Source organism: Apteryx mantelli, chromosome 17, assembly GCF_036417845.1.
Source record: "Apteryx mantelli isolate bAptMan1 chromosome 17, bAptMan1.hap1, whole genome shotgun sequence".
Taxonomy (NCBI): Eukaryota; Metazoa; Chordata; class Aves; order Apterygiformes; family Apterygidae; genus Apteryx; species Apteryx mantelli.
In genome coordinates this window covers 10636730-10657660 of record NC_089994.1, presented here as the reverse complement: position 1 = coordinate 10657660, position 20931 = coordinate 10636730, and the positions used below count along the sequence as shown (strand labels likewise).

Genomic DNA, 20931 nt, shown 5'->3' with positions numbered 1-20931 from the left:
CAAAAATCAAAGTTTTGCTGTTGAAATTTAAATATTTAATAACAAGAAATATTGTGATAATTCAGGTTGATATTTAGTAAATATGCAAAGCAAGAAAGTAAGACAAAACAATTATCTGAAAATGAAATACATGCTGAATAAACAGTGTCATTTTATCAGATATACAGATTAGGGTTATTCTTTTTTTACACTCACCTTTTAAATTTAATGCCTTAATTGAATATCAAGGATTGTTCAGCTTTGCAGTCCTACTTGCTGATTATTTAACCTCTGTTTCCATATCTTGTGTTACAACCACTTAAAACACATACACTCAAGCTATACATCACAGAAATCTTACCTACAGTGACTCTTTGGCACAGTTGAATGCCAAGTACATTAGAACAGATATCCCACTTTAAAGATTAATCTGAATTCTTTGCCAATTTTCTTATAGATATAAAAAAACCTAATAGTAGTTGAATCAAGCCACACAACACTTCATGTTTAGAATAAAAATCTCAGTAAAGTATCAGTAAGTATTCCTGATGTTGTCCAGATGTCTTAGAGCTATACTACCCATCTTTGTCTACTTGTGAAACAGCCACTCCATTTCCACTCAAGCTTTTACAGACCATCCTCAGAATGTCTTTCAGTGTAACAGATTTTCTTCATTATATTTGTTCTCTGCTAAATTAAGTATGGCCTTCTCCCCCACTTCATTTCTCCAACTACTGATCCGTTTTTAGTTTGCATTGGTTTTGCTCCATTTATCTTTCTAGTGCATAGACACCAAAATTTTACATGAATCAGTAAATAGCTTGCTTTTTTACTCCTTCATGTTGCCTATGACTGTCTTAAATAGGCTCTAATTCTTGCCTATCCTACTTAATATCAAAGTTTGCATTAAACATTATTTTTCTCCCTCATGCACAATCTTTAGTGCTATGTTCAGTCCTTATCTCTTATTTCAAAAGATAGGGTAGATTGGAGTACTTTAATGTGATACTGCTTTTTCACTCAGTTTTAGTTCTTGATGCAGAATGTTCCAGAGATAGTAGTTTAATATATTTGCACTACAGTGAGCTATATTCAACATTTTCTTCACTCTGCTCATCTTAACTTAAATTTCACAGCATGAGTCACACTGATGGGTTGTGTAACTCAGTTAATTCTATTGCTTTTACAGTTGATTACAATACAGAATCCATTTTCACTAAGTCAAGAGCATTTCCTAAATTCTCAAAAGCTAAAGACTTCTCTGCAGAAAATGAATCAGAAGAACACCACAAGTAGTGTTCTGTTACATGAATCTGGATGATATGGAACTAATTCCTAGTAGTTAGCATTCCATATAAATAAGAAGGTTCGTTAAGCCATAAATGCACATTATTCAAAATTTTTTTAGGCTAAATGTGAAGTGTAAGATGCTTTAATTATTGTCTTATTATTGCTTTGTATTTCAAGGTTTCATTTTGAAATGACTTATTTCCTCATGATAGCATGAAAACAATATTCAAAGTCCATTTTAGCATTTCGTCTCAATATTCAGTTTGGTATATTTAGTTTTTTAATAATAAATACCAGTTAAATCCTGATCATACTGGGAAGTTTAAAAGACTAGTTCATTGTCTGGACTAAGTTTTTCTTTCAGTAAAACTACTGAAAACAGTCAGTGAGACAAGACAACTACATCTCCGCAACAAATTTCCAGGTATGCAGAACAATAAGGTAGTCTCAGCTTAGCGTAACAAGAAAGTCTCAAGTCTGCTTAAGATCCAGAACTTTTCCACAGTGAACTTGGATTCTTTCCCTTCAATAGCATTTTGTAAGGCATTTTGTAGCTTTTCACTAAGGAAGCACTGCTTTTGCTCTTTCACATTATTTGTTGCATCTCTGCTGTGATTATTTCTGCCTTCTTGTGAATCTGAACACCTCAAAGTACTTTTAACATGCATTTATCATTAAACTCATTTTTAAAGGTCCTCAGTTATTATCCTCTGTTTGCCACAAACAATTCTTGATGCAAATCCCTGATTTCAAGACCAGTAATCCAGACCAAACCTTTCTTGCTGCATAGGGAAGAACTGGCAGCGACAACTTCAAAGGTCTATTCATTAATAATCTTCTTTTATTGGGTTTTAGTTGGGTTGCCCCCTTAACAATGAGTGCAGGACAATTCCAGTGGCTGGTCTTCTCTAAGTAACTGTCAGTTTGAGAAGATGCTGTGTAAAGCTTTAAAAACAAACACACACCTTCCATCATTTTGCAGGCAAGAATATGCCAGCTCCTCTTCCTGTAATACCTGAATGTGCCAAGCAAGCTTTTAAATTTTGAAGGATCCACTCCAATCTGCAAGGGAAAAGGCAGATTCTTGAGTACCTTGAGGTCATGGCAGGAGAGGGATGCTTGAGACATTGTTTCAGACACTGGATGTTTGAGAACTTGTTTCCTACCTGGACTGGCTCTGCTTGGCACAGATCCAGTCAGAGGTAGTGACAAGAGAACAGTTGCCTGTGAACAGGGAGGTGGGGGGCACCTACTGATCATCAGAAGTTGGAGGTGATTTCAAAGGATTGATCACTATGACTCTTAGTCTGGGAACATTCCAGTCTGTACACTGTTTACTAACCTGAAAAACAAAGCAAAATGCCCAGACCCTGGATACCAGCCTTAAAAATAAATATTTACTCATTTCTTACCACAATTCAAAATGGAGAGAATAAGTATGGTAAGAAAACAAAGTAAAAAAGAGACAAAAATACAGCACTCAAAAAAGGAAATAAATACCAAAAGCTGAAGTCGTTGCGAAGTTTTCATTTCTAGTTTCTCATGAGCAGAAGGATTTTACCTCATTTCGTTGCACAAAGGTACAGACACATTAACATTCACATCTGCACAAATGCACAATTTATTACTGTGACAAAAACTGGTCAGAATGACTTTATTCTGATTCTAGCTTTGAACACACATGTAAATAACAGTTATGAAATAACTTTAAGCAAAAAATGGAGTTGAGTGGTTACAAACAATTTAGAACTCCTTCCATTACCATTTTAGCAGAAAAAAGTGAGTCAGGAGAAAAGCTCTTGTAAATTCAGAATATTGAAAGCATGTTCTATATAAGCAAACTTATTAAAATGTCATACAATAGTTTCCTTTATAGTTTTAAAGCTGATATTTAAAATTTCCTTTTATTTTTAAAAATACCTTTATAAAAATAAAGTACTTTCCTTATTAATGTTAGCTACAATTGAATTTTTCCAGTGGATTCATTGCAACTATAATTATCACAGCAAATATCAGCTTATGCACTTTTTTATACCTGATCGTTTCTATGGGAAAGCACAACTTGCTGAGGTCTACACTGCAGCCCTCGTTCTGTTCCCACGGAAGCCAACAGCAAAACTCCCATAAGCTTCAAAAGAAGTTAAAGTTCACTTTATTAAGTGACACTTACAATACTGTACTCTGACATAAGAGAACATTAGAGGTTTGGGTTCTTTAAGGTTTTTTGTTTTTGTGGGGGGAAAAAGCAAATACTAGAGTTTTGATTTAAGCATAGGAAACCACACTAAAATCAGCTGTTTTCACATCTCAGGTCTGACTTGCTTCTCTTTTGCCTATGTATAAAGATGAGGGATAAACGTTCATTATTACAGGACTACCGTAAAAACTAAGGTTTATAAATGGTTTCAGTGTGAAAGAACGTAAAAGCATTTTACTTGTCATTTAGGTAATATGCTTAAATATGTTTTGTTCAAATTCACACTGGCATTTTTTTTATTAAGGTACAAAAAAAGGTTGATATGCAAGCCCTGAGCAAATTAAAGCTGAGTTTTATTTTTAAATATGCACTTGTCAAACTCAAATTTAAGACAGCAATAGCTATTTCTTTGCAACTCAAACTAATAGCATTTTTTATTCATAAAAATATGCAGTGTAAACAGTCAAAAAAAAAGGACTATTTCCTACAGCTCAGGAACTGTCCAGGTGACTCCTCGTTTCAAACCAAGTACACCCCCAACAAGACACAAATGTGATGAAGTTTGTATTAACAGTCTCAGAATCAAGGTGGTCAAAAAGCCATTTATATAGTCCTGAATCAAGAAAGCACTTACGTGCCTGCGACTAGACATGGAAGTAGCCCTGGTATCTAGAAGTTATTTCTCAATACGCAAAAGAAATCATTGGATGAACGGTGCTTTGGTATCTCCTGGCAATAAGCAGCCTGGGAACGGCCTTTCACACTACTCCCTCACTTCAACGGGAAGTCTAATTTACCTCTCCCCTCAGTACGCGGACAAACACACAAAGGACTGAGAAGGCTGGAATACACAGACCCAAATACAGAAAAAGGAGCACATCTTTGTAGATTGAATCAGAAATGCTGCTACTTTGTAATCATTACTTCATAATCAGAGAATTGTAGAAAAATACATTCAGTAAGTAGGAGAGAAAAAATAACCATGATCCACTACCAGTTCAAGGTTTAGCACTCAAAATAAGTCAAAATAGAATAATAGCAGCAAAACAACTTAGGTTAAGATATCTTGGTATTAGCTACAGTCTATCGCCTACCACTAAATAACTGGAAAAAGCATGCATTTAAATAGCTTTATAATTCACAGTTGTTAGAACATAGGAAGTGCATCTTAATACTCAACTTTTTCAGCAGTAATGTCACTTTACAACAAATATCTACTTTACTAAAAAAATACGAGTAGTCACTCCAGCTTTTGATGTATTATACCAATAAAGAAATAAAGCCAAAGTTGCACACTTACAGAAAAGCCTGATATATGTAAACTTCATATTCAGTTTCTCTTTGCAAATAGATATCTAGTCCTTACTGCCTGCTGGGGAAGAAAAAAGAAAACTAATATTGCTAGTTAGACTACCAGAAAACAACATGTCACATTACAAACCATTTTATTCCCTTCAAAAATAAACCAATCTACTTCCATGATTTCTTAGTTTCTACTGAATAAAACTGAACAGACACTGAACTTCAATTTCATATCTACTCTCAAATCAAGTTTTAGAAAAAAGACATATTGCTGTACTATTTATAGGAAAAACAAACTTAAAGAATCTCTCTCTCTTCCAAGGCAGAACACTGCACCATGGCATAGCTGAAAAGTTTAAGTGTTATTAAAGCATTTAAAGCTGCAAAGATAACATACATTCATTTACCACAAACAGGCATCAGTTTTACAATCCTAAAATTATATGTTGAAGGGAAAGCAAAATTTTGTAAAACCTTCAGATAGAACAATAAAAGCAGCAATATATTTCCCCTCCTTTGAACTGGGAAGTATTTAAGATTCTCTTTAAAACAACTTTAAGGACAGAAAAGCAGACTTCTGTCTTGGGCAAAGATGGCCTTGCCTTGGAGGCAGAGTGATAGAACAGATAGCCTCATGGTCCTTTCTGATCCTATTTTCCATGACTTCTCAACACTGGTTCAAGGCATCATATAATATGTTGTTTCAGTACACAAAGTAATTAGAAATGGCTATATAGAACTGTCTAGCTGATTTCCTTTATCCTCTATGTGCAAAAGCAAAAATCAGTAATTTTTGGACAGAACTACATTCTGAAACTTAGCTTAACACAGACTCTCCAAGAAGCTACATACATCTTCAGCTCCAGCTGAAGTCAAAAGAAATTAATGGCATGCAAGAATGTCACTGAATCAGACCCAGAAGTATCAATACTGATACTGCTCATTGGTACTTACGATTTTGAGCTAGGAAGCTAAATCAAAAAGTCACACATTCAGAAGTATTTTTACATAAGTCATTATGTAGCGTAAAAACAATTTCCTTTCTTGGTTTTATGCAAAGTATTTGGGAACCTTACAGGGTGTGCTACTGGTTTAAATAAACTTTTGCTTTCCTTGCTATTTCTTGCTTCTGGAGCCTGGCAAAAAACATTTACTGGAGTATAATGGCTTGTTCTCTCATTACTTTTATTACAATCCATTCAAAGAGAAAGTTGTTAAATCTGTAGTTTGAATTCATAGGTGCTTGTTTTCCACTGGTTGACATCTGCATTGATCATGTTGCGCTCTGTGAAAGTAACCTCTCCTTCTGAATCAATGAGAATGACTGTGTTAGTCCTGAAACAACATAAAGGTAGAAGGTTAAACCTTGTGTCTGTTATGCAGCATTACAGAGTCCCCCAACACCACCCTGATGTTAATTCATTTTTCTCTTGACCATATCACTGCACTAAGCAGGGCAGAAATCACCCAGGCAAGTTCAAATGGGCATTTTCAGTCTCTTGCTCTCCCTCCACCACTCTGATTCCCTATTGCACTTCAGGAAACCCAAATACAAAGCTGCACATTTACAAAGAGTATGATAAAAAGGTTAAATTTTTGTTAGTGCCAAATGTGTTCAAGTCAGATGTAGCATGAAAATGTTTTACCTGATGGCATGCACATAAACTCATGATTATTTATATCAGAATTACTGCTTCATTTTTCCTTTCAGAGTGAGTGTCCATTAAGATTTAAACATCATTAATTGTTATCACAGGACACCAACACAATCACAAAAATTTTTGTCTCTCTTTAGGAACATGTATTTCTAAATAGGAAATTACTTTCATGAAAAGCAGATTCTATTTGTGCATCTATACCACTTTGTCAGCAGATTTTCTACATATAAGCTGCCATTTTTCTATGGACAATTCAGTATCCTGCCAGAAACAGATGACTGGAAGGAAGTATGAGCTTTCTACCATCCTGACTTGGTGGTCTCCAAGTCATTTCATAGTTCTTCACACATTAAAAAAAAGGGCTCAATTTCCTAAGACTAATGCGAGGCCTAATTAACAACCTCTATTCACTAAACCATGTAGCTAACAAAGTTAGCCTAAAGTGTGAGCATATAATTATAACAGCAGGAAAGACTTGAAATACAATGTTAATGCACCAGTAAAAGATCATTATTGCTACTGAGTTATCACAGGAATAACCCTATTTCCTTTGAAATAAGTAGACTGCAACCTGTGAAGCAGAGAAATGTTTATTTACCATTTTAAGGCTTCAGTATACCAAAATTAATGTTTTTTGCATACATTTTATAAAGATGCTCAATTTTTGCAGTGGTTTCTTTGTCAGAATGACAACTTAAAAATACTTACTGAAATGAGTGCTCTCTGCTTATCAATTTTCATCATACAGTGGGAATGCTAAGGCTGACTAGTACAACTGCTGTCTGACAAAAATCATTGGCAGTCCTTTAAAGCATGAATTCCCTATCAGCAGCAACTGGTTGACCTATAATTTTGTCCTGCTCAGGATTAAATGCAAGATGTATTGCGTTATTCTAATCTTCTTACAGTTGTGGCAGAACAGTCTGGGCAGAAAGTGAGAATATCTCAGAACAGCAGCACCAGTTAGGGGAAAATACATGTTCTTTTGAACAAGAGTAATAGATTTTTAATATATGAAAATAGCACCTAGATAATAAAATGATGTGCCTAAAGCAGCATCTAATATAGCTAGCTATGCAGATGACACTACTCTGTCTCTTCGAAAAGAAATCTGTTCTGCAACTGCTCAGATATAAAAGGTAACTAAGAAGATCTGGGGATTTTCTTTTTTTGGTTAAAAACACAATTTTGATGCTTTCTGTGTTTTAGTAAGATCAAAATCAGAGGTGGTCAGATCTGCTACTGTACTGCGGAACCAGGACCTCAGTCTGATAATATGCAGGTGATAGTTGGAAGACTCTGGCATTCCTTCAAACAGGACAATCCAGAGATGACAAAGGTAGCTGACAAGCTGCCTGTGGAAATAGGAAATGTTCCTGTAGTTTGGATATAACGTGACAACATTCGCAGTTTAAAGTAATTCAGTGTTGAGGATATAGGAGAAAAGTGAAAGAAATAAGAAGAAAGAGAGGACCACATGGTTGAGGGGGTTTCTGTATGGCTTTCAGAGAACTGAACATGAGTAAACAAGAACACTAACTTCAAAAAAATTAGCCAGAAGAAATGGAACGGTAAAAATCCTTTGTATTTTAGAATTGTATTATCTTGTCCTAGACAAACTGGAGCTGCCATACTTCCCCAAAATGAACCATAATGCAGCTAGTGCCGAGCATTTTAAGCACAATCTAAGACACCACAATATCATATAAGGAAACACTTTACTAAATTATGCTTGATTAATATCTGAATAAATTTAAAGCAGTCACTAGGAGATAACATTTATGGCAGCATAATTTTGATGTGAGATATGCTTTGATCCAGTACACATCCATTTCTGACTATGAAGTTTTACCTTGTTCCATAGCCAGGGCATCGAACACACACAGCTGCATATTTGTTTAATATAGGACGTATGTAATCCCTCCCTTGGTCTTCAATTGCAGGATCTGGTAACTGACTGTTAAAAAAAATATATTTTTACATTAATGCATTCCCCCTTCTTGCACTAAGCTGTGTATTGACTGAATGGTAAATAACGGTAAGAACAAAAAGGAGAAAAGTGTGAATTTTATTTGAGACTGAAGTATGAAGAGGATCAAAAATAAAATGGCTTGTCAGCTCTTTTCCCACAGAGAATCTTTCAAGGTCTTGAACTTCTGTCTCATTTTAAGAAATATTTTTCCTATCTTCACAGATTTTTCACCTTCATTGTTATTTCTTCCTTTCTGTATTCTACTTCCCCTAAGGTCTTGAATAAAACCTTCATGATCAAGTAATCTGAGGCACATTATATAAGCAAGCATTCTTCTAGTTAGACTCCAGCTTTTTTTCTTTTTTTGTGTTGAACAAAGACCTCTTCTTCCTGCAAGCTTATTTGGAATACCTGAAAAATACCTAGGACAGCCCTTAACATTTCTTGACAGATATCCCTATCAAAGCTTGGAAGGTATTTAGAAGCATAACCTACCATACACTAAAGTGTATCAAGCTTCATTTGCTGTAATTAAATAGGTATCAGCACCCCACAGAAGAAATGCTAAGGTCACAGGGGTTACTGCAGCAATCTTACACCCCTGACTTTCCATTCAGATCACCAGAATATGGTGAAGCTTTCTACTTCAAAAATTAAAGATTCTAATCTTACAGTCAAATCTAGCACTATAGCAGGTTCTTGGCTTTGATTTTAACCCTCTTCCATCTCCAAGAGATGGTCATGTTTCTGCCTCCTAGAATAGACCCAAATGTATCCATTTCCATTAAAACAGAAATGGCCAAGTTCAGCAGCCTATCAGCTGTACGGAGAATGCCAGGGAAGAGGGCAGAACCGACTGATTGATTCAGCCCCACTTCCAGAGTGCCCCCTGATCAACAGGGGACACCAATTTGGCATACTGTAACTGACCTTTAAACCCAGCTATGTTCACTTTCTTTGTTGTCATGATGGAGAAGACAACCTGTGGTCGCATGTCTGAGGCAGCAGCAAAGACAGATGCAGTTTCATTGTGAACAGAGTGAATTAAGCTCTTCTCACTTTTGTTTTGGGCACATAGCTGGAGCATATCACAACATCATGGAGAAAGCACATGGTGTGGGAGACTTCAGCCTGTGAGAACCATCAACCTCTGTCTCCTACTCTACCCCTGGTACTCCCTGTGTTCTCTGCACAACAGGCCCCTTTCCAGCTTAATGGCCTAAAGCAGTTTTAAGAAGACAGAAAGGAGCTGCAATGCTTCCCTGGCACTATACTCAAAGGTAGGTCTGAAGCAGGATAGAGGGGCTAGGGGACAAAAACCCGTATCTATCAGGAAGGAAGGGAGGGAATTCTAAGAGTAAACCAACCACTGTACCCACTTAATTCTTGTAACACACACACACACAGTGATCATAAAGTGACATGCAATAAAATATTTTTAGAATGTTCACCAAGTTAGTGCATAGAAGTATATTCAGTATTTGTTATGAAAAGATCATTTGCGCCTGAAGTCTCCACTGGAAAAATTACAGTAACTGATTTTAGATTTAGCTTTAAATACTGCTTTTTGTAAGTAAATATTTCCATTTTATAGCAGTCAGATGATTTTAGATGCGATCATACTGAATCACTGAACATTAAGGGAAGATTTGGACCATATTGTATCCTACACAATTTTGGTTTTTTACTAGTAAAGAGCACAGCATGACAGTTTTTTTGAAAAGCATTTGTACTTTTGAACTGGTACTATTCCAAAAAAAGCAATTAAAATTGCTTAACAGACTTGCCAATTACTACTCAATGCTCAGATTCCCAAATTCTTGCATAAATATTTATTTTGTAGCATTTTTCAGAGCTTCAAACACAAGAGTGTTGGCATTAAATCAACATTAAAAAAAAGAACCTATGTACAAGAAACAGCTTTGCTGCTCTTCTGATGGTAGGTACAGTTACGAAGGTCCTATTGATTGCATACAGCACCACTTCTACCCAACTCTCCTGTCTGACAGGCCAAAGACAGGCTAAATATTAAAGTTAGTGGGGAGTGAACTCAGAGCAGATTACTTCCTTTACACAGCACCTCTTTCACTCCGCTCCATGCCTGGACATTTATATGATATCAATTGCATTTACTTCTAGCCATCTAATTTATGAGCTTAGGTTCACTGTGTAGCCAATGATGAGTGCAGAAATCTTACTTAGACACTCCAGCTCATCCTTTTGGAACCTCCTTGACCACAGAGGCCTAAAGTTAAACTGGAAATATTCCCTCATCTCCTTTCCCCACTTAGTCTGAAATAATTATACTTTTGAGAAAGGTAGCTGGTTCTCCTTTGAAAATAGTTTACTTCCTCACTCTCAGCATCTACCCAGAGCAGCTGTGTAGCTAGCAGCTACTAACACAAACCTGCTCTTGTAAACAAGCACTTACTCCATGTGTAATAAGAAATAACCTTTACCTGGAGTCAGGCTCCACAAACCTTGTGGCAAGCAACTTATCCATCCTTTGCTTTGCACTCATTACTCTTACCATGAGAAGAAGGGCACCAAGAAAAAAGGGCACAGAAATCAGTACACAGTTTATGAGCACCAAGTTTGCAGTAGCGTGTCTGCTGTTTAAAAATCAATATTGTTGAGATGCAGTCTCTGAAGAGAAAGTACTACCTTTGCCCTTCATTACCCAGCTTTAGTCAATTAGTGTAAGGCAAAAATTTTTTTTTTTTAAACTCAAAATAGTTCAAGTGAAGTTTTTGAATTGGTCACATTGCATTTTAAGTAAACTCTTGATATCATGCTCTTACGGCTCTTGATTATTCATCACTGCAAGGAGCTCCTGCACCAAGTCTTCTTTGGTAAGGTCTTGACTTCTCTTGATCACTTCTGTGAAAAGCTGCTTCCCATATTGAAGTTTCTTCCATGGTGTATCCAACAAAGAATTACTCAATCCATATATTCCTATACATTAAAAAAATGGCTGATTTCTGGGGCAGGTTAAAAGATGCAAACATACTACTATTAAGCATTTCTCTGGACCAAAGAAAGCTTACGTACATGCTACGCAAAAAATTAAATAATTTCACAATTATCTTATCCTACACAGTTTGAGGGGGAAAAAATAAATGCTATCTACAAGTTCATCATGAACCTCTTAAGATAATTTGCTTACTCATCCCATTGCCAAACTTCATTTTGCCTCAAACGTAAGAGGTCATTAAACTATGTATCAAAAAGTAGTAAACGATAAGTACAACCCCCACCTCCTTCAGTTAGAGCCTCCTACCCAGGAGCATAACTTAATGAAATAGCCTCACCATTCCTCAACCGTATTGGACCATTATTTCTAATAGTTTTATGAGGGGAAAAACAAAACAAAAACCATCCCTAACTTTAGAGCATTGTTGCTCTAAGGTTACTAAAATTGGCTGAATCCTAGTTTTTTTTAACCACTGTTATTCACACAATATATACCAGCATGTGCAATCAGGTGAAGTAAAGATGGCATTTTTTTATTCCAGAGCACATCACCAATAGAAACATTAGGGCATTACAAAACCTAAACAGAAAATAACTCTTATAATCATGATAACGTTGGCTTTATTTCTGCAAAGTAACTCTGATCCTTCAAGCTTTACATGTCCCAAAATAACAGCAGTCTGTAATAAGGAGATTATATGGGAAGTTTTAGATTTAAAAGCAATAGTAAAGTGTTTACAGACCAGTCCCCCCATGGACCACTTCTAGCTGCATACACCCTGAATAATTTTCAGGAGGAAAAGATCAATTTAGTCAGAAAGGATGTTCTGGTGATTCACAGTTTTCAGGTACATATTTCACAAATTTTAATGCAATCCAAATTATTCCCCAGATAATCTTTTTATCAGTAGGAATGCTAAAAACACATGGCCCATTCCTAGACAAGAGACCAGAGCATGCCTGCATCTCACATTAAGCTGTACTTAAGCATTCCTCTGTGCTAATATTCAGTAGTTTTACAGTTTTATTCTAATCCATATTTGGAGTAATTACTTTTAACCTCTGTTTTGGTACATTATGAAAAAAAGCACAGAATTGTAAATTTTTGCAGTCCAATCTTTTCCAACTTATTTATATTAATGACATTTTTTCCATCTCTCATTATTCTTAAGAAACACTGCAAAGCACCATTTAATGATGACAATGAGTTTTTTCTTTAGTGGTGCCCTGTATATCCTGGCCGCAATCCAACAGAATAAGCACAGAGATTACCAAAACCCAGCTCTCCCTTAGGCAGCCATATACAACAGAAAAGGAATTTTGTTGAAGCACAGAGATCAGAAATACCTTTGCTAGAGTCTGCAGATACCCAATATTTGGGGTGCAGTTTCTCATTACCACATTAAAGAAGCACTATTTTTTCCACCTGCACAACACGAGGACTTCATGCTCCAAGACTGAACACTCTAGATTTTTTCCTAAAACAGTACTACCACACCACTTGTGTAGGTGTTTTAAAAATTGCTATTAACTGTAGTGCTCTTCTGGACGGTAGCTTGACAGCTATGGCCAGAAGCAATAGAGGGAGGCATTGCACATCTGTTTTCTAAATCCTGATCCTTAATGTCTCTGTTAATCTGCATCTCTGTTCCCTAAGAAAAGCATGACAAACTGTACTACAGAACCACTGTCCAACCCCATACAGCATGAAAGAAAAAGGATAAACACAAGTGGCCAGACCTTTTTCTAAATGTCTGGATTAAAGCCTGTTTTGTGTTTGCTGCTGTACAAAATCTAACAGCTGTTTCCAAGGGTTTATGCTATAATTGCTACTGTAACTATTTGCCTATTGGCAATAACATTTTGACAGTTAATCTAAGCAAGCAAAATTAGCCATCATCATCAACACATCCTTCACAGCAACTGTTGTCAAGCAGCTACGCTGCTCTGTTCTGTGCATCCTTGTCCATTTAAGGGGGCTTTTCAGTGACGAATTCTGGAGTACTGCTTTATGTAGTCAGCTAGCAAAAAACTAGTTTATACACATTTTAAATCAATCCGCCTGATAAGACAGATTAAAACAGGGCTTTTTCTTCCTTTTAAAACCAACTCTGTCTCTATGGAAGCATGGTCTCACTATGCCTTTAACATTGTAGGGAAAGGAGAGTTAGGGTCAAGCCCACAAACCTTTGAAAATAATACTCTTCAGGACAGACTTCTGTCCTTCAGTCATATTTTCTTAGGTAATACCCCACTAATTGCAACATGGGTACACCAATATGGAGCTAGTCTGTAGAAATTTTTTACGAACTAGTAACTCTTTAGTGAAATCAGTAAGTACTTAAATGAATTTAAGGACATTTTACTTACTTTTTAAGAATGTAATGGAAAAAATTAGTGAAGACAATACATGTTTAAACAGCTATATTTCTAGAGAAATACAGCTACATTCCAAATCCTTTCAAGTAACAACATTGTAAAGCAATATTCAGACCTTTCTGAAGTAATCCTACCAGGATTTAGGAAAACAGGTTCTGGTTCTCCTTTGTTTCCATAGTAGCAAATTACATCTTCTTTGGTGGTACTGAAAAATAAAAATAAGCTCTCTTTGAAAACATCAGCTTCTATATTTGATTACAGTCTAATTTCATGCAATCTTCAAACACATCAAGGTTTGCCCTACTGTTGCTACTATGATTCCACAGTCCAGAGATTAATTAATGAGTTATATTGCTCTCCTCCTCTCAAAATACAATACTAGCTGTACCACTACCAAACGGTACTATTATTTTAAAATACATCACTAATAAAATCCAATAAAAATCCAGAACTACTGCATGGAAAGCAGCCCAGCTCAGGGAAAAACCTGTAGGCTTTAAATGAGTAAAGATTTATACTTCAGAAGAAGTTACACTCCTTCCCCCCCCCAAGATGTAAGAGAATAATCCATTAGAGCAAGTAATGTTTTCCATCACCTCGTTTGAATCTCTTCTCTACCACATTCTAAGGTTGGCCACTGTACCCACTTTATCTGACAGAAGTAAACTTTCAGGTCCACTTATTGAAGTGTAGTAGAACATGGAATGGATCCCTTAATGACAGACATGCATCTTCAGACTGTTTTCAATTAACTGTGCTACAACATAATTATATCTGTAAGCTAATTGCAGTTACTGGCTGTAGCTCTCTCTCTCTCATGCATGCACAGTTTAGCAGGAGGGATCTGAGATAATGTTCCAAACAGGAATTCAAAGACAGCTTCCAACATTGCAAATAACTCTTGCTTGGAAGAGATGAGGTCAGCATATCTGCATAGCATGCAGCCTTCTCCCTGAAGAAGGGTGAATTTTTAAATAGCCTCACAGACATTGGCAACACATCAAACAAGTCAACTGATAAGAAAATCAAGCAAGACAATAAGATCTGGTGTCTTGCGGGGAAACAAAAAAAAAAATCATGAATTGCCATTAGGTGGCTCACTCTCAACATCCTTCAATACAATTTGCTGACACATAGTAGTGAGTCCTCAAACTGCTATCAGTTTATTGGCTAGGACACAGTCATGAGATCATATCATTCTGTATTTCGCTCTAGTGACATACCTATTTACAGTGGAAAAAAGCATTTTAGTCATCCAACACTCTGACTTTAGTCCAGCTTTTAATTTATTGTCTATGCAAGCCCCAACCTGCAGTTCCTGAGACAGCAGATCTCTGAATTAAGAAGAAAACCACAACCTCACAGTTAAGATTGAATTTGCATTGAGTAGCATTGAACACAATACAGCAGAGAAGCCATTTCCAGTTCCTAATTTTTTCATGGGATAAAGACATATCTGTGATTTGATGCAGATAAGAATATGTAGAATGCAATCTTATTAATGATGTGCTAGAAGTTAAACTGCTGTGCTTAAGTTAGCATCTGCTACCTCAGTTAGCATCTGAACCTTAACAACAAGCAAAACAGTTCTTGATTTAGCTGATTATATTCTTCTCAAAGAGGCATTCTGAAAAAATGTTCTACAGTTTCTTTCTCAAGACAGTCAAGAGAAAAGGGAAATTCTAACTCACTCATAAGACAAATAATGCAAGAGGAAGAACACAAAAGAAGGCAGGAAAACCTGCCTCTCCTCCTTTGTGCCCTTCTCTTCCTCCTCCCAACCCCACGAGGTTTTTCTGGTGCCTTACAGAAAGATATCCGAGTTGTTCAGCATATTTAAAAGATAGTAATTATGGCAGGTGGGATTTGCATATTGTTGTTGCTTTTTCGTTAAATATTATTTAAGAAGCTCTGTTATCCAATTTTCTCTTTCTGTGTGTGTGTATATATACATATATATACACACACACACATACTGTTAAAAGAAACGTAGCATATGCCCTCATTTTGTGAACTGTCCTCTAGTGGTTTAAAGACATTTACTTTCCTTATCTTTTTCTTTTTGACATTAAAGTCCTTGTTCAAATCTACCTTATGCTGATCAAGACTCCTTCCTGATCACTCCAGTTCTCCAGAGAACTGCCCACATCAGAATCACAACAACATGCTTGTAGCTTCAGTAGGACACAACTGATCATTCCTTTCCTGTTACAGTACTAATTCATACTTACTGCCTGCATAGCATGTGTCACTAAAGATTTTTACTGATTTCTACTATAGTTCTCATATGAATGTATTATTTGTGATATGTGCTAAATTAAATTTAAAGTTTCATTCAAATCTTTAATACTTTTCCTGCTTACCTATTTTTAAAATATTAGGAAATATTCTGAATAGTTTCAAATCAAATTCCTCAGAAGTTATACATTGGTAGGATGGTGGGAGAAAAAAATCCCAAACAAAAACCAAGCTGTACATGAATAAGGGATGTTCTTTTGGTACAGAAGGCCTCATATGATACACTGAACTACCTAAGTCCTTGGGAATCTCTATGCCACCATGAATTTCATTACTTCGTTATCCAAATTAGTGGGGTTTTAATGATAATTTCCTGGAAGAAAAGAAAGAAAAAAGCCTCGGTGCCAACCAAATCCTCAATAAAAAGTTAATGCCTCTGAGGCAAGGCTTTTCTATAAATAATTTCTCCTATTTGTATGGATAAGAAACACATTTAATCTTTAAATAAGGGAAACGATACTAGAGGTTTTCTGAACTTGCAAATTAATCAAAACACTCCTGCTTTCAGACAAAGAAGGATTACATATTTTAAATATTTCCTTACTTAAAAAAAATCAGGCCCAAGCACTGGGGTGATATGATCATCTACAAACAAATTTACTCTAGTGCTTTTCTCCCTCAACCTTTTCAAAGAAATTCTGACAGTGAACTGTAAGGCATACATCATCTGCGTTGACTTCTTTAATTCAAATTATGACAAGTTCAGTAAAAACATTCATACCCATCAGTGAAAAAACATGTTTATGAAAAGGTCATTGGTTTCTTTTCACCATCCGGAATATTTGCTTTGGGAATATCTAGAGAGCATATAATGAAAGCAGCTGGAACAAAGCAGAAGGAAACTCCAATATACGACCGATCAAGAATTTTTTCCTGATTTTCATAACATGCACATTTTTGTTTTACTACCATACATCAACTTGTATGTGTGACCTGTCAAATCTGCCGAATGTTAAGAGCTGTTGGGGGGTTTTGATCATTTTTTTTTTTTTTTAAACTACTTTTAAATACACTATGGGGCAAAAGATGGTATTTTTCCAATGAATATGAGAACATGCTGCTGAAAACTACAGGTGGGAGAATAAATCCTGTGAGCAATGAAATCCCCCTATTTCTTGAGAATGTTTCATGTACAAAAGTTCTGAAATCAAAATTAAACAGAAAAATGGTGTACAGTTTGTTCATGTGGAGTTAAACACAGCAGTTAAAATACCAGCTGTTTTCACTGGACACACTCTTTTTGGTTGAATGAGCTTAAGTTTTTATTTTATATAAACTACTGGAAGGGCGGGGAAAAATATCCAAAGTCACCCACTATGCTGTTTCAGCAAACTTTTCTGGCAGTATACTTGTCTGCAGAAATACTCACATAAGAAAAAATAAGATGAGTAAAAGTTGTATTTCCTGGATCTATTTTTATAGACACTTCATATGCAGTGAGAAATCTTCGATTTTTTTTTTCCTATTACTAGCTCCTTCAGTTAAGTTATTGAGATTTTTTACATTTAAACTAGATGGACACTGCTACATTTTAAAAAAATATTTCAAATACAAATGTTAAACTCCCATGCATTCTTCCTTGACTGGATTCTGTCAGTTTTTTTCAGAGACAGAAGAAACTAAAAAAAGTCAGAGAAGCCAGTCCATATATTATTTGGCTGCAAACAGCAAGCTACATATCTGAGATACCAGGGATCTTATATAACAAAATAGCAAATAGTTCAAAGCATCAACGGATTTTCTATGCCAAGCAGATGTTTGAGTTTGGTTATTTCAAAACCAACACCTTTGAAAACAAGATATCATTAATCATCTTCCTTGAAGCATGTTATGGCCTTTGCAGAGCTTATATAGTTTATAAGAGTCTATATAATTGCATGTATTTATATAAAATCTATACCCAGGCTGAAAGTTATATGTCTGTTGCAATCTGAAGAACTTTCCAAGTTCCTAAAGTATTCATTGAATAACCTTAAGCTTTCTTAAGTAAAACGCCTTCTAAATATATGGTAGAATGATCAGTGTTGATCTATAACTCTTGCCTATAAATAGCATATTTTATATTTCACTGAAATGCTTGGATAGTATGTAGTACAGGTCTCAAGACAGGTAGACAGCAATCAGACTCCTGCTTTCTGAAGGCAATTAATGGAGATATTGAGCTGAAGTCTATGGATTCACTATTAACTAAGACTTTGAATGAAACATGAGGCAAGAAGTGCTTTACACATACTTAACCCAGAAGCAGAATAAGCAAAGGCTATACCCAAATTTCTTTCAACTACTCATCCTCACACATACAGGACTTGTTTGCTGTACATCCTAAAAAAGCTCCCAACAGTGCTTCCTTCCTCAGGGCTTGGATCTTGTTGAGGCTGCTGCAGTGTGCATGCTCATAGCTGAGTGACTGATCATACTGAATCTTCTCAGCATTCCTTGTTTTTTTCATGGCCAGTTAATGGCTTGCATGAAATGATGCTAACCTGTACGATACGCATGTCCATAACAGTCAGGCACCTTCCTACAAGCCTGGTTTTGAAGGGTACCACTACAGTTGGCACATATTAATACTAATGCTACAAAGAATCCCTTGGCAGCTAAAATAAGGGAGCATTGGGCTGAGCTGTCATTAACAGACTCATCTGATGCTCTCAGCCCCAGTTACATACTAAGATACTAGAAGTCATATACTCACAAGAGAGTACACTGACACACTGCATTTTCAGTGGTGTAGAAAAAGTGATGTGCAGATACAGTATTTTACACTACCTCAAGTTGCTGAATCAGGATGTTTCATGGAACAATCTTTTATATTGTATTTCAAAAGCAAAAAGTAGTAGTTTGAAAAGTCACCTATACATAAAACCTAGATGGAATTAATACAATATAACCGATGAATAAGCATAGGGAGAACAACTAAACCGCAAGTAAAAACAGAAAGGCTAAGCTACACAATAGCATATAACAGATGTGTGTTTACCATCACAATACTCAACTGTATTCTGACTGTGCAAACTAAAGAAATTTGCTATGGCCCTTTTTAACATTAAGGTGAATTTGCAGCAGTAATTACATATCAGCCACTGCATGAACTGGCTTGTTGGTGCTAACAAAAAGTATATGTTGTACTTTTTTCCACTTTTAAACCTGTTTGCATTAATAGGAGAAAAACTTAAAAATCAGGATTAACAGAAAAAGTTAAAGCACAGTATATCTCGATGTTCCTGAATCCTATATTCTAACCAACAAGACCTGTACCAGTGGAAGGAAACTTTTCTGCAGAAAACAATTCAATTATTTCAAAATATAAATGGTGTTAAAGTCTACATAAATATTAAAAAAGCTTTCCATCTATAGAAATTATTCAGACAAAAAACACACTTTTTGATTTATTTTCTAGAGGAGCAGCTCCTCTTTTATTTGACAGACACAAGAACAAAATAAATGGATTGTTACACACATTCCACTATTCATTGTGATGCATTGTCTCTGAAGTATTTATTTAAATACATAGGTATAGAAACAATTCCCTCAAGTAGCGGGACTGATTAAACTTTGCTAGAGAGTTGTATATACGTAACAAGATCAGTAAAACTTAGTATTCAAAATGCCAAGGATCACTTGGATCGTTTAAAAGTTCCTTGAAGATCTTAAAAAACAGTAGCAATTATAGACACGCTGTAAACATGTTATGAATTAAACAAGTAAAGCAAAATCATTAAGGTCATTATTGTTTTCTCATTTAAGACAGCAGCAATTCAAAAGACTACTTTATTGGTGCACTGAATACTCTTTTCAGATTGCCAAACCTGTAACTGCTGTAGAAGGGCTACCAAGAGAAAAGTTCAGAGCAGTTCTCATCACAGAGGTCTCAAAAGGCAGAGTTATAGAGGAAGGGGGAGAAGAACTGCCCAAGCAAGCCCTTGAACACAGCTATAAGGTAAGCCTTCTCATAAAGGAGACCGCATGCTGAATAAGAAGTCACTACTGACTTCCTTTTCAACGGCTTTTTATGTGAAAGAATATTATCATCTACCATCTGTTTTGAGACTCTTGCAACTGAGAAATTCAGTAATAAGATCCCCTGGAGCTAACAAAAAGATGGGGAACACATACAAACCACAGGGTCACTAATTCAGGACATCTGCATCTTATTGTTTCTACATTCCACATTCCCCCAGATGTGCATTTTCTATTACACATACCTCCATTAGAAAGCTGCTGTTGTCTTACAAGGGGAACTGTTTTGTCAGAAGGAGATTGAAACCTTCCAAGAGAGTTTGAAAGTGGGGATACTTCCAAAATTGAGTCCATTGCACCAGTCTGCTACTCTTCCTATTACCATTTGGCTCTGCCTATTTCTTTCCTACTGTTTACAGCTAGTCAGTACTGAACACCAGGGTAGAAGCCAAGATGAAAAGTCACTATAAACTTGATCCCAGCAATAGCACCAAATTGCTGGCCTGGACTCAGATTCCTTTCCCTCCCTGCTTCACAAATACAGATATCAATTTTGCTGGAGAAGTGATAAAGGCATAATTAAAGTGATGACAACAACAGGACCCAGCAGACATTTTTTAAATCTCAGCTGTAGTTGACAGTAGAAAGAAATTGAATCTACACACAAATTATCTCCTTAAATATATAATTCCCCCCCAAATGTAAGAAATAATTACTATTCTAGAAAGTATTCTAGGCAGCATAAATTTCAGTAATAAGATGCTTCACAGCAACATTAACTCAGAGTTCAAAATTACTTTTTAACATTGTTGAAATATAAACAATGTCCATTTGCACCCTTGCCCTGCTTCAGCTTCAAGGCAGGTCTTATAGTCAACAAAAATATAACCAGAAGAGGAAAGGGAAAAGGAACAAAGCAGTAA

General features: G+C 36.0%; 1 protein-coding gene across 2 annotated transcripts in view; it reads right to left on the bottom strand.

Moving 5' to 3' along the window:
- Nucleotides 1-2866: 2866 nt before the first annotated feature.
- The window catches only part of TANGO2 (transport and golgi organization 2 homolog), a 45780-nt gene continuing 27715 nt past the window's right edge, over nucleotides 2867-20931 (bottom strand). For both annotated transcript variants that reach the window (XM_067307099.1, XM_013945547.2), the window contains exons 6-9: nucleotides 13885-13955; nucleotides 11200-11353; nucleotides 8279-8383; nucleotides 2867-6103 (exon numbers count right to left, since the gene is read on the bottom strand). In XM_067307099.1, coding sequence (XP_067163200.1) covers nucleotides 5983-6103; nucleotides 8279-8383; nucleotides 11200-11353; nucleotides 13885-13955 — 451 coding nt within the window. In that variant the 3' untranslated portion in view covers nucleotides 2867-5982. The remainder of the gene's footprint in view (nucleotides 6104-8278; nucleotides 8384-11199; nucleotides 11354-13884; nucleotides 13956-20931) is intronic.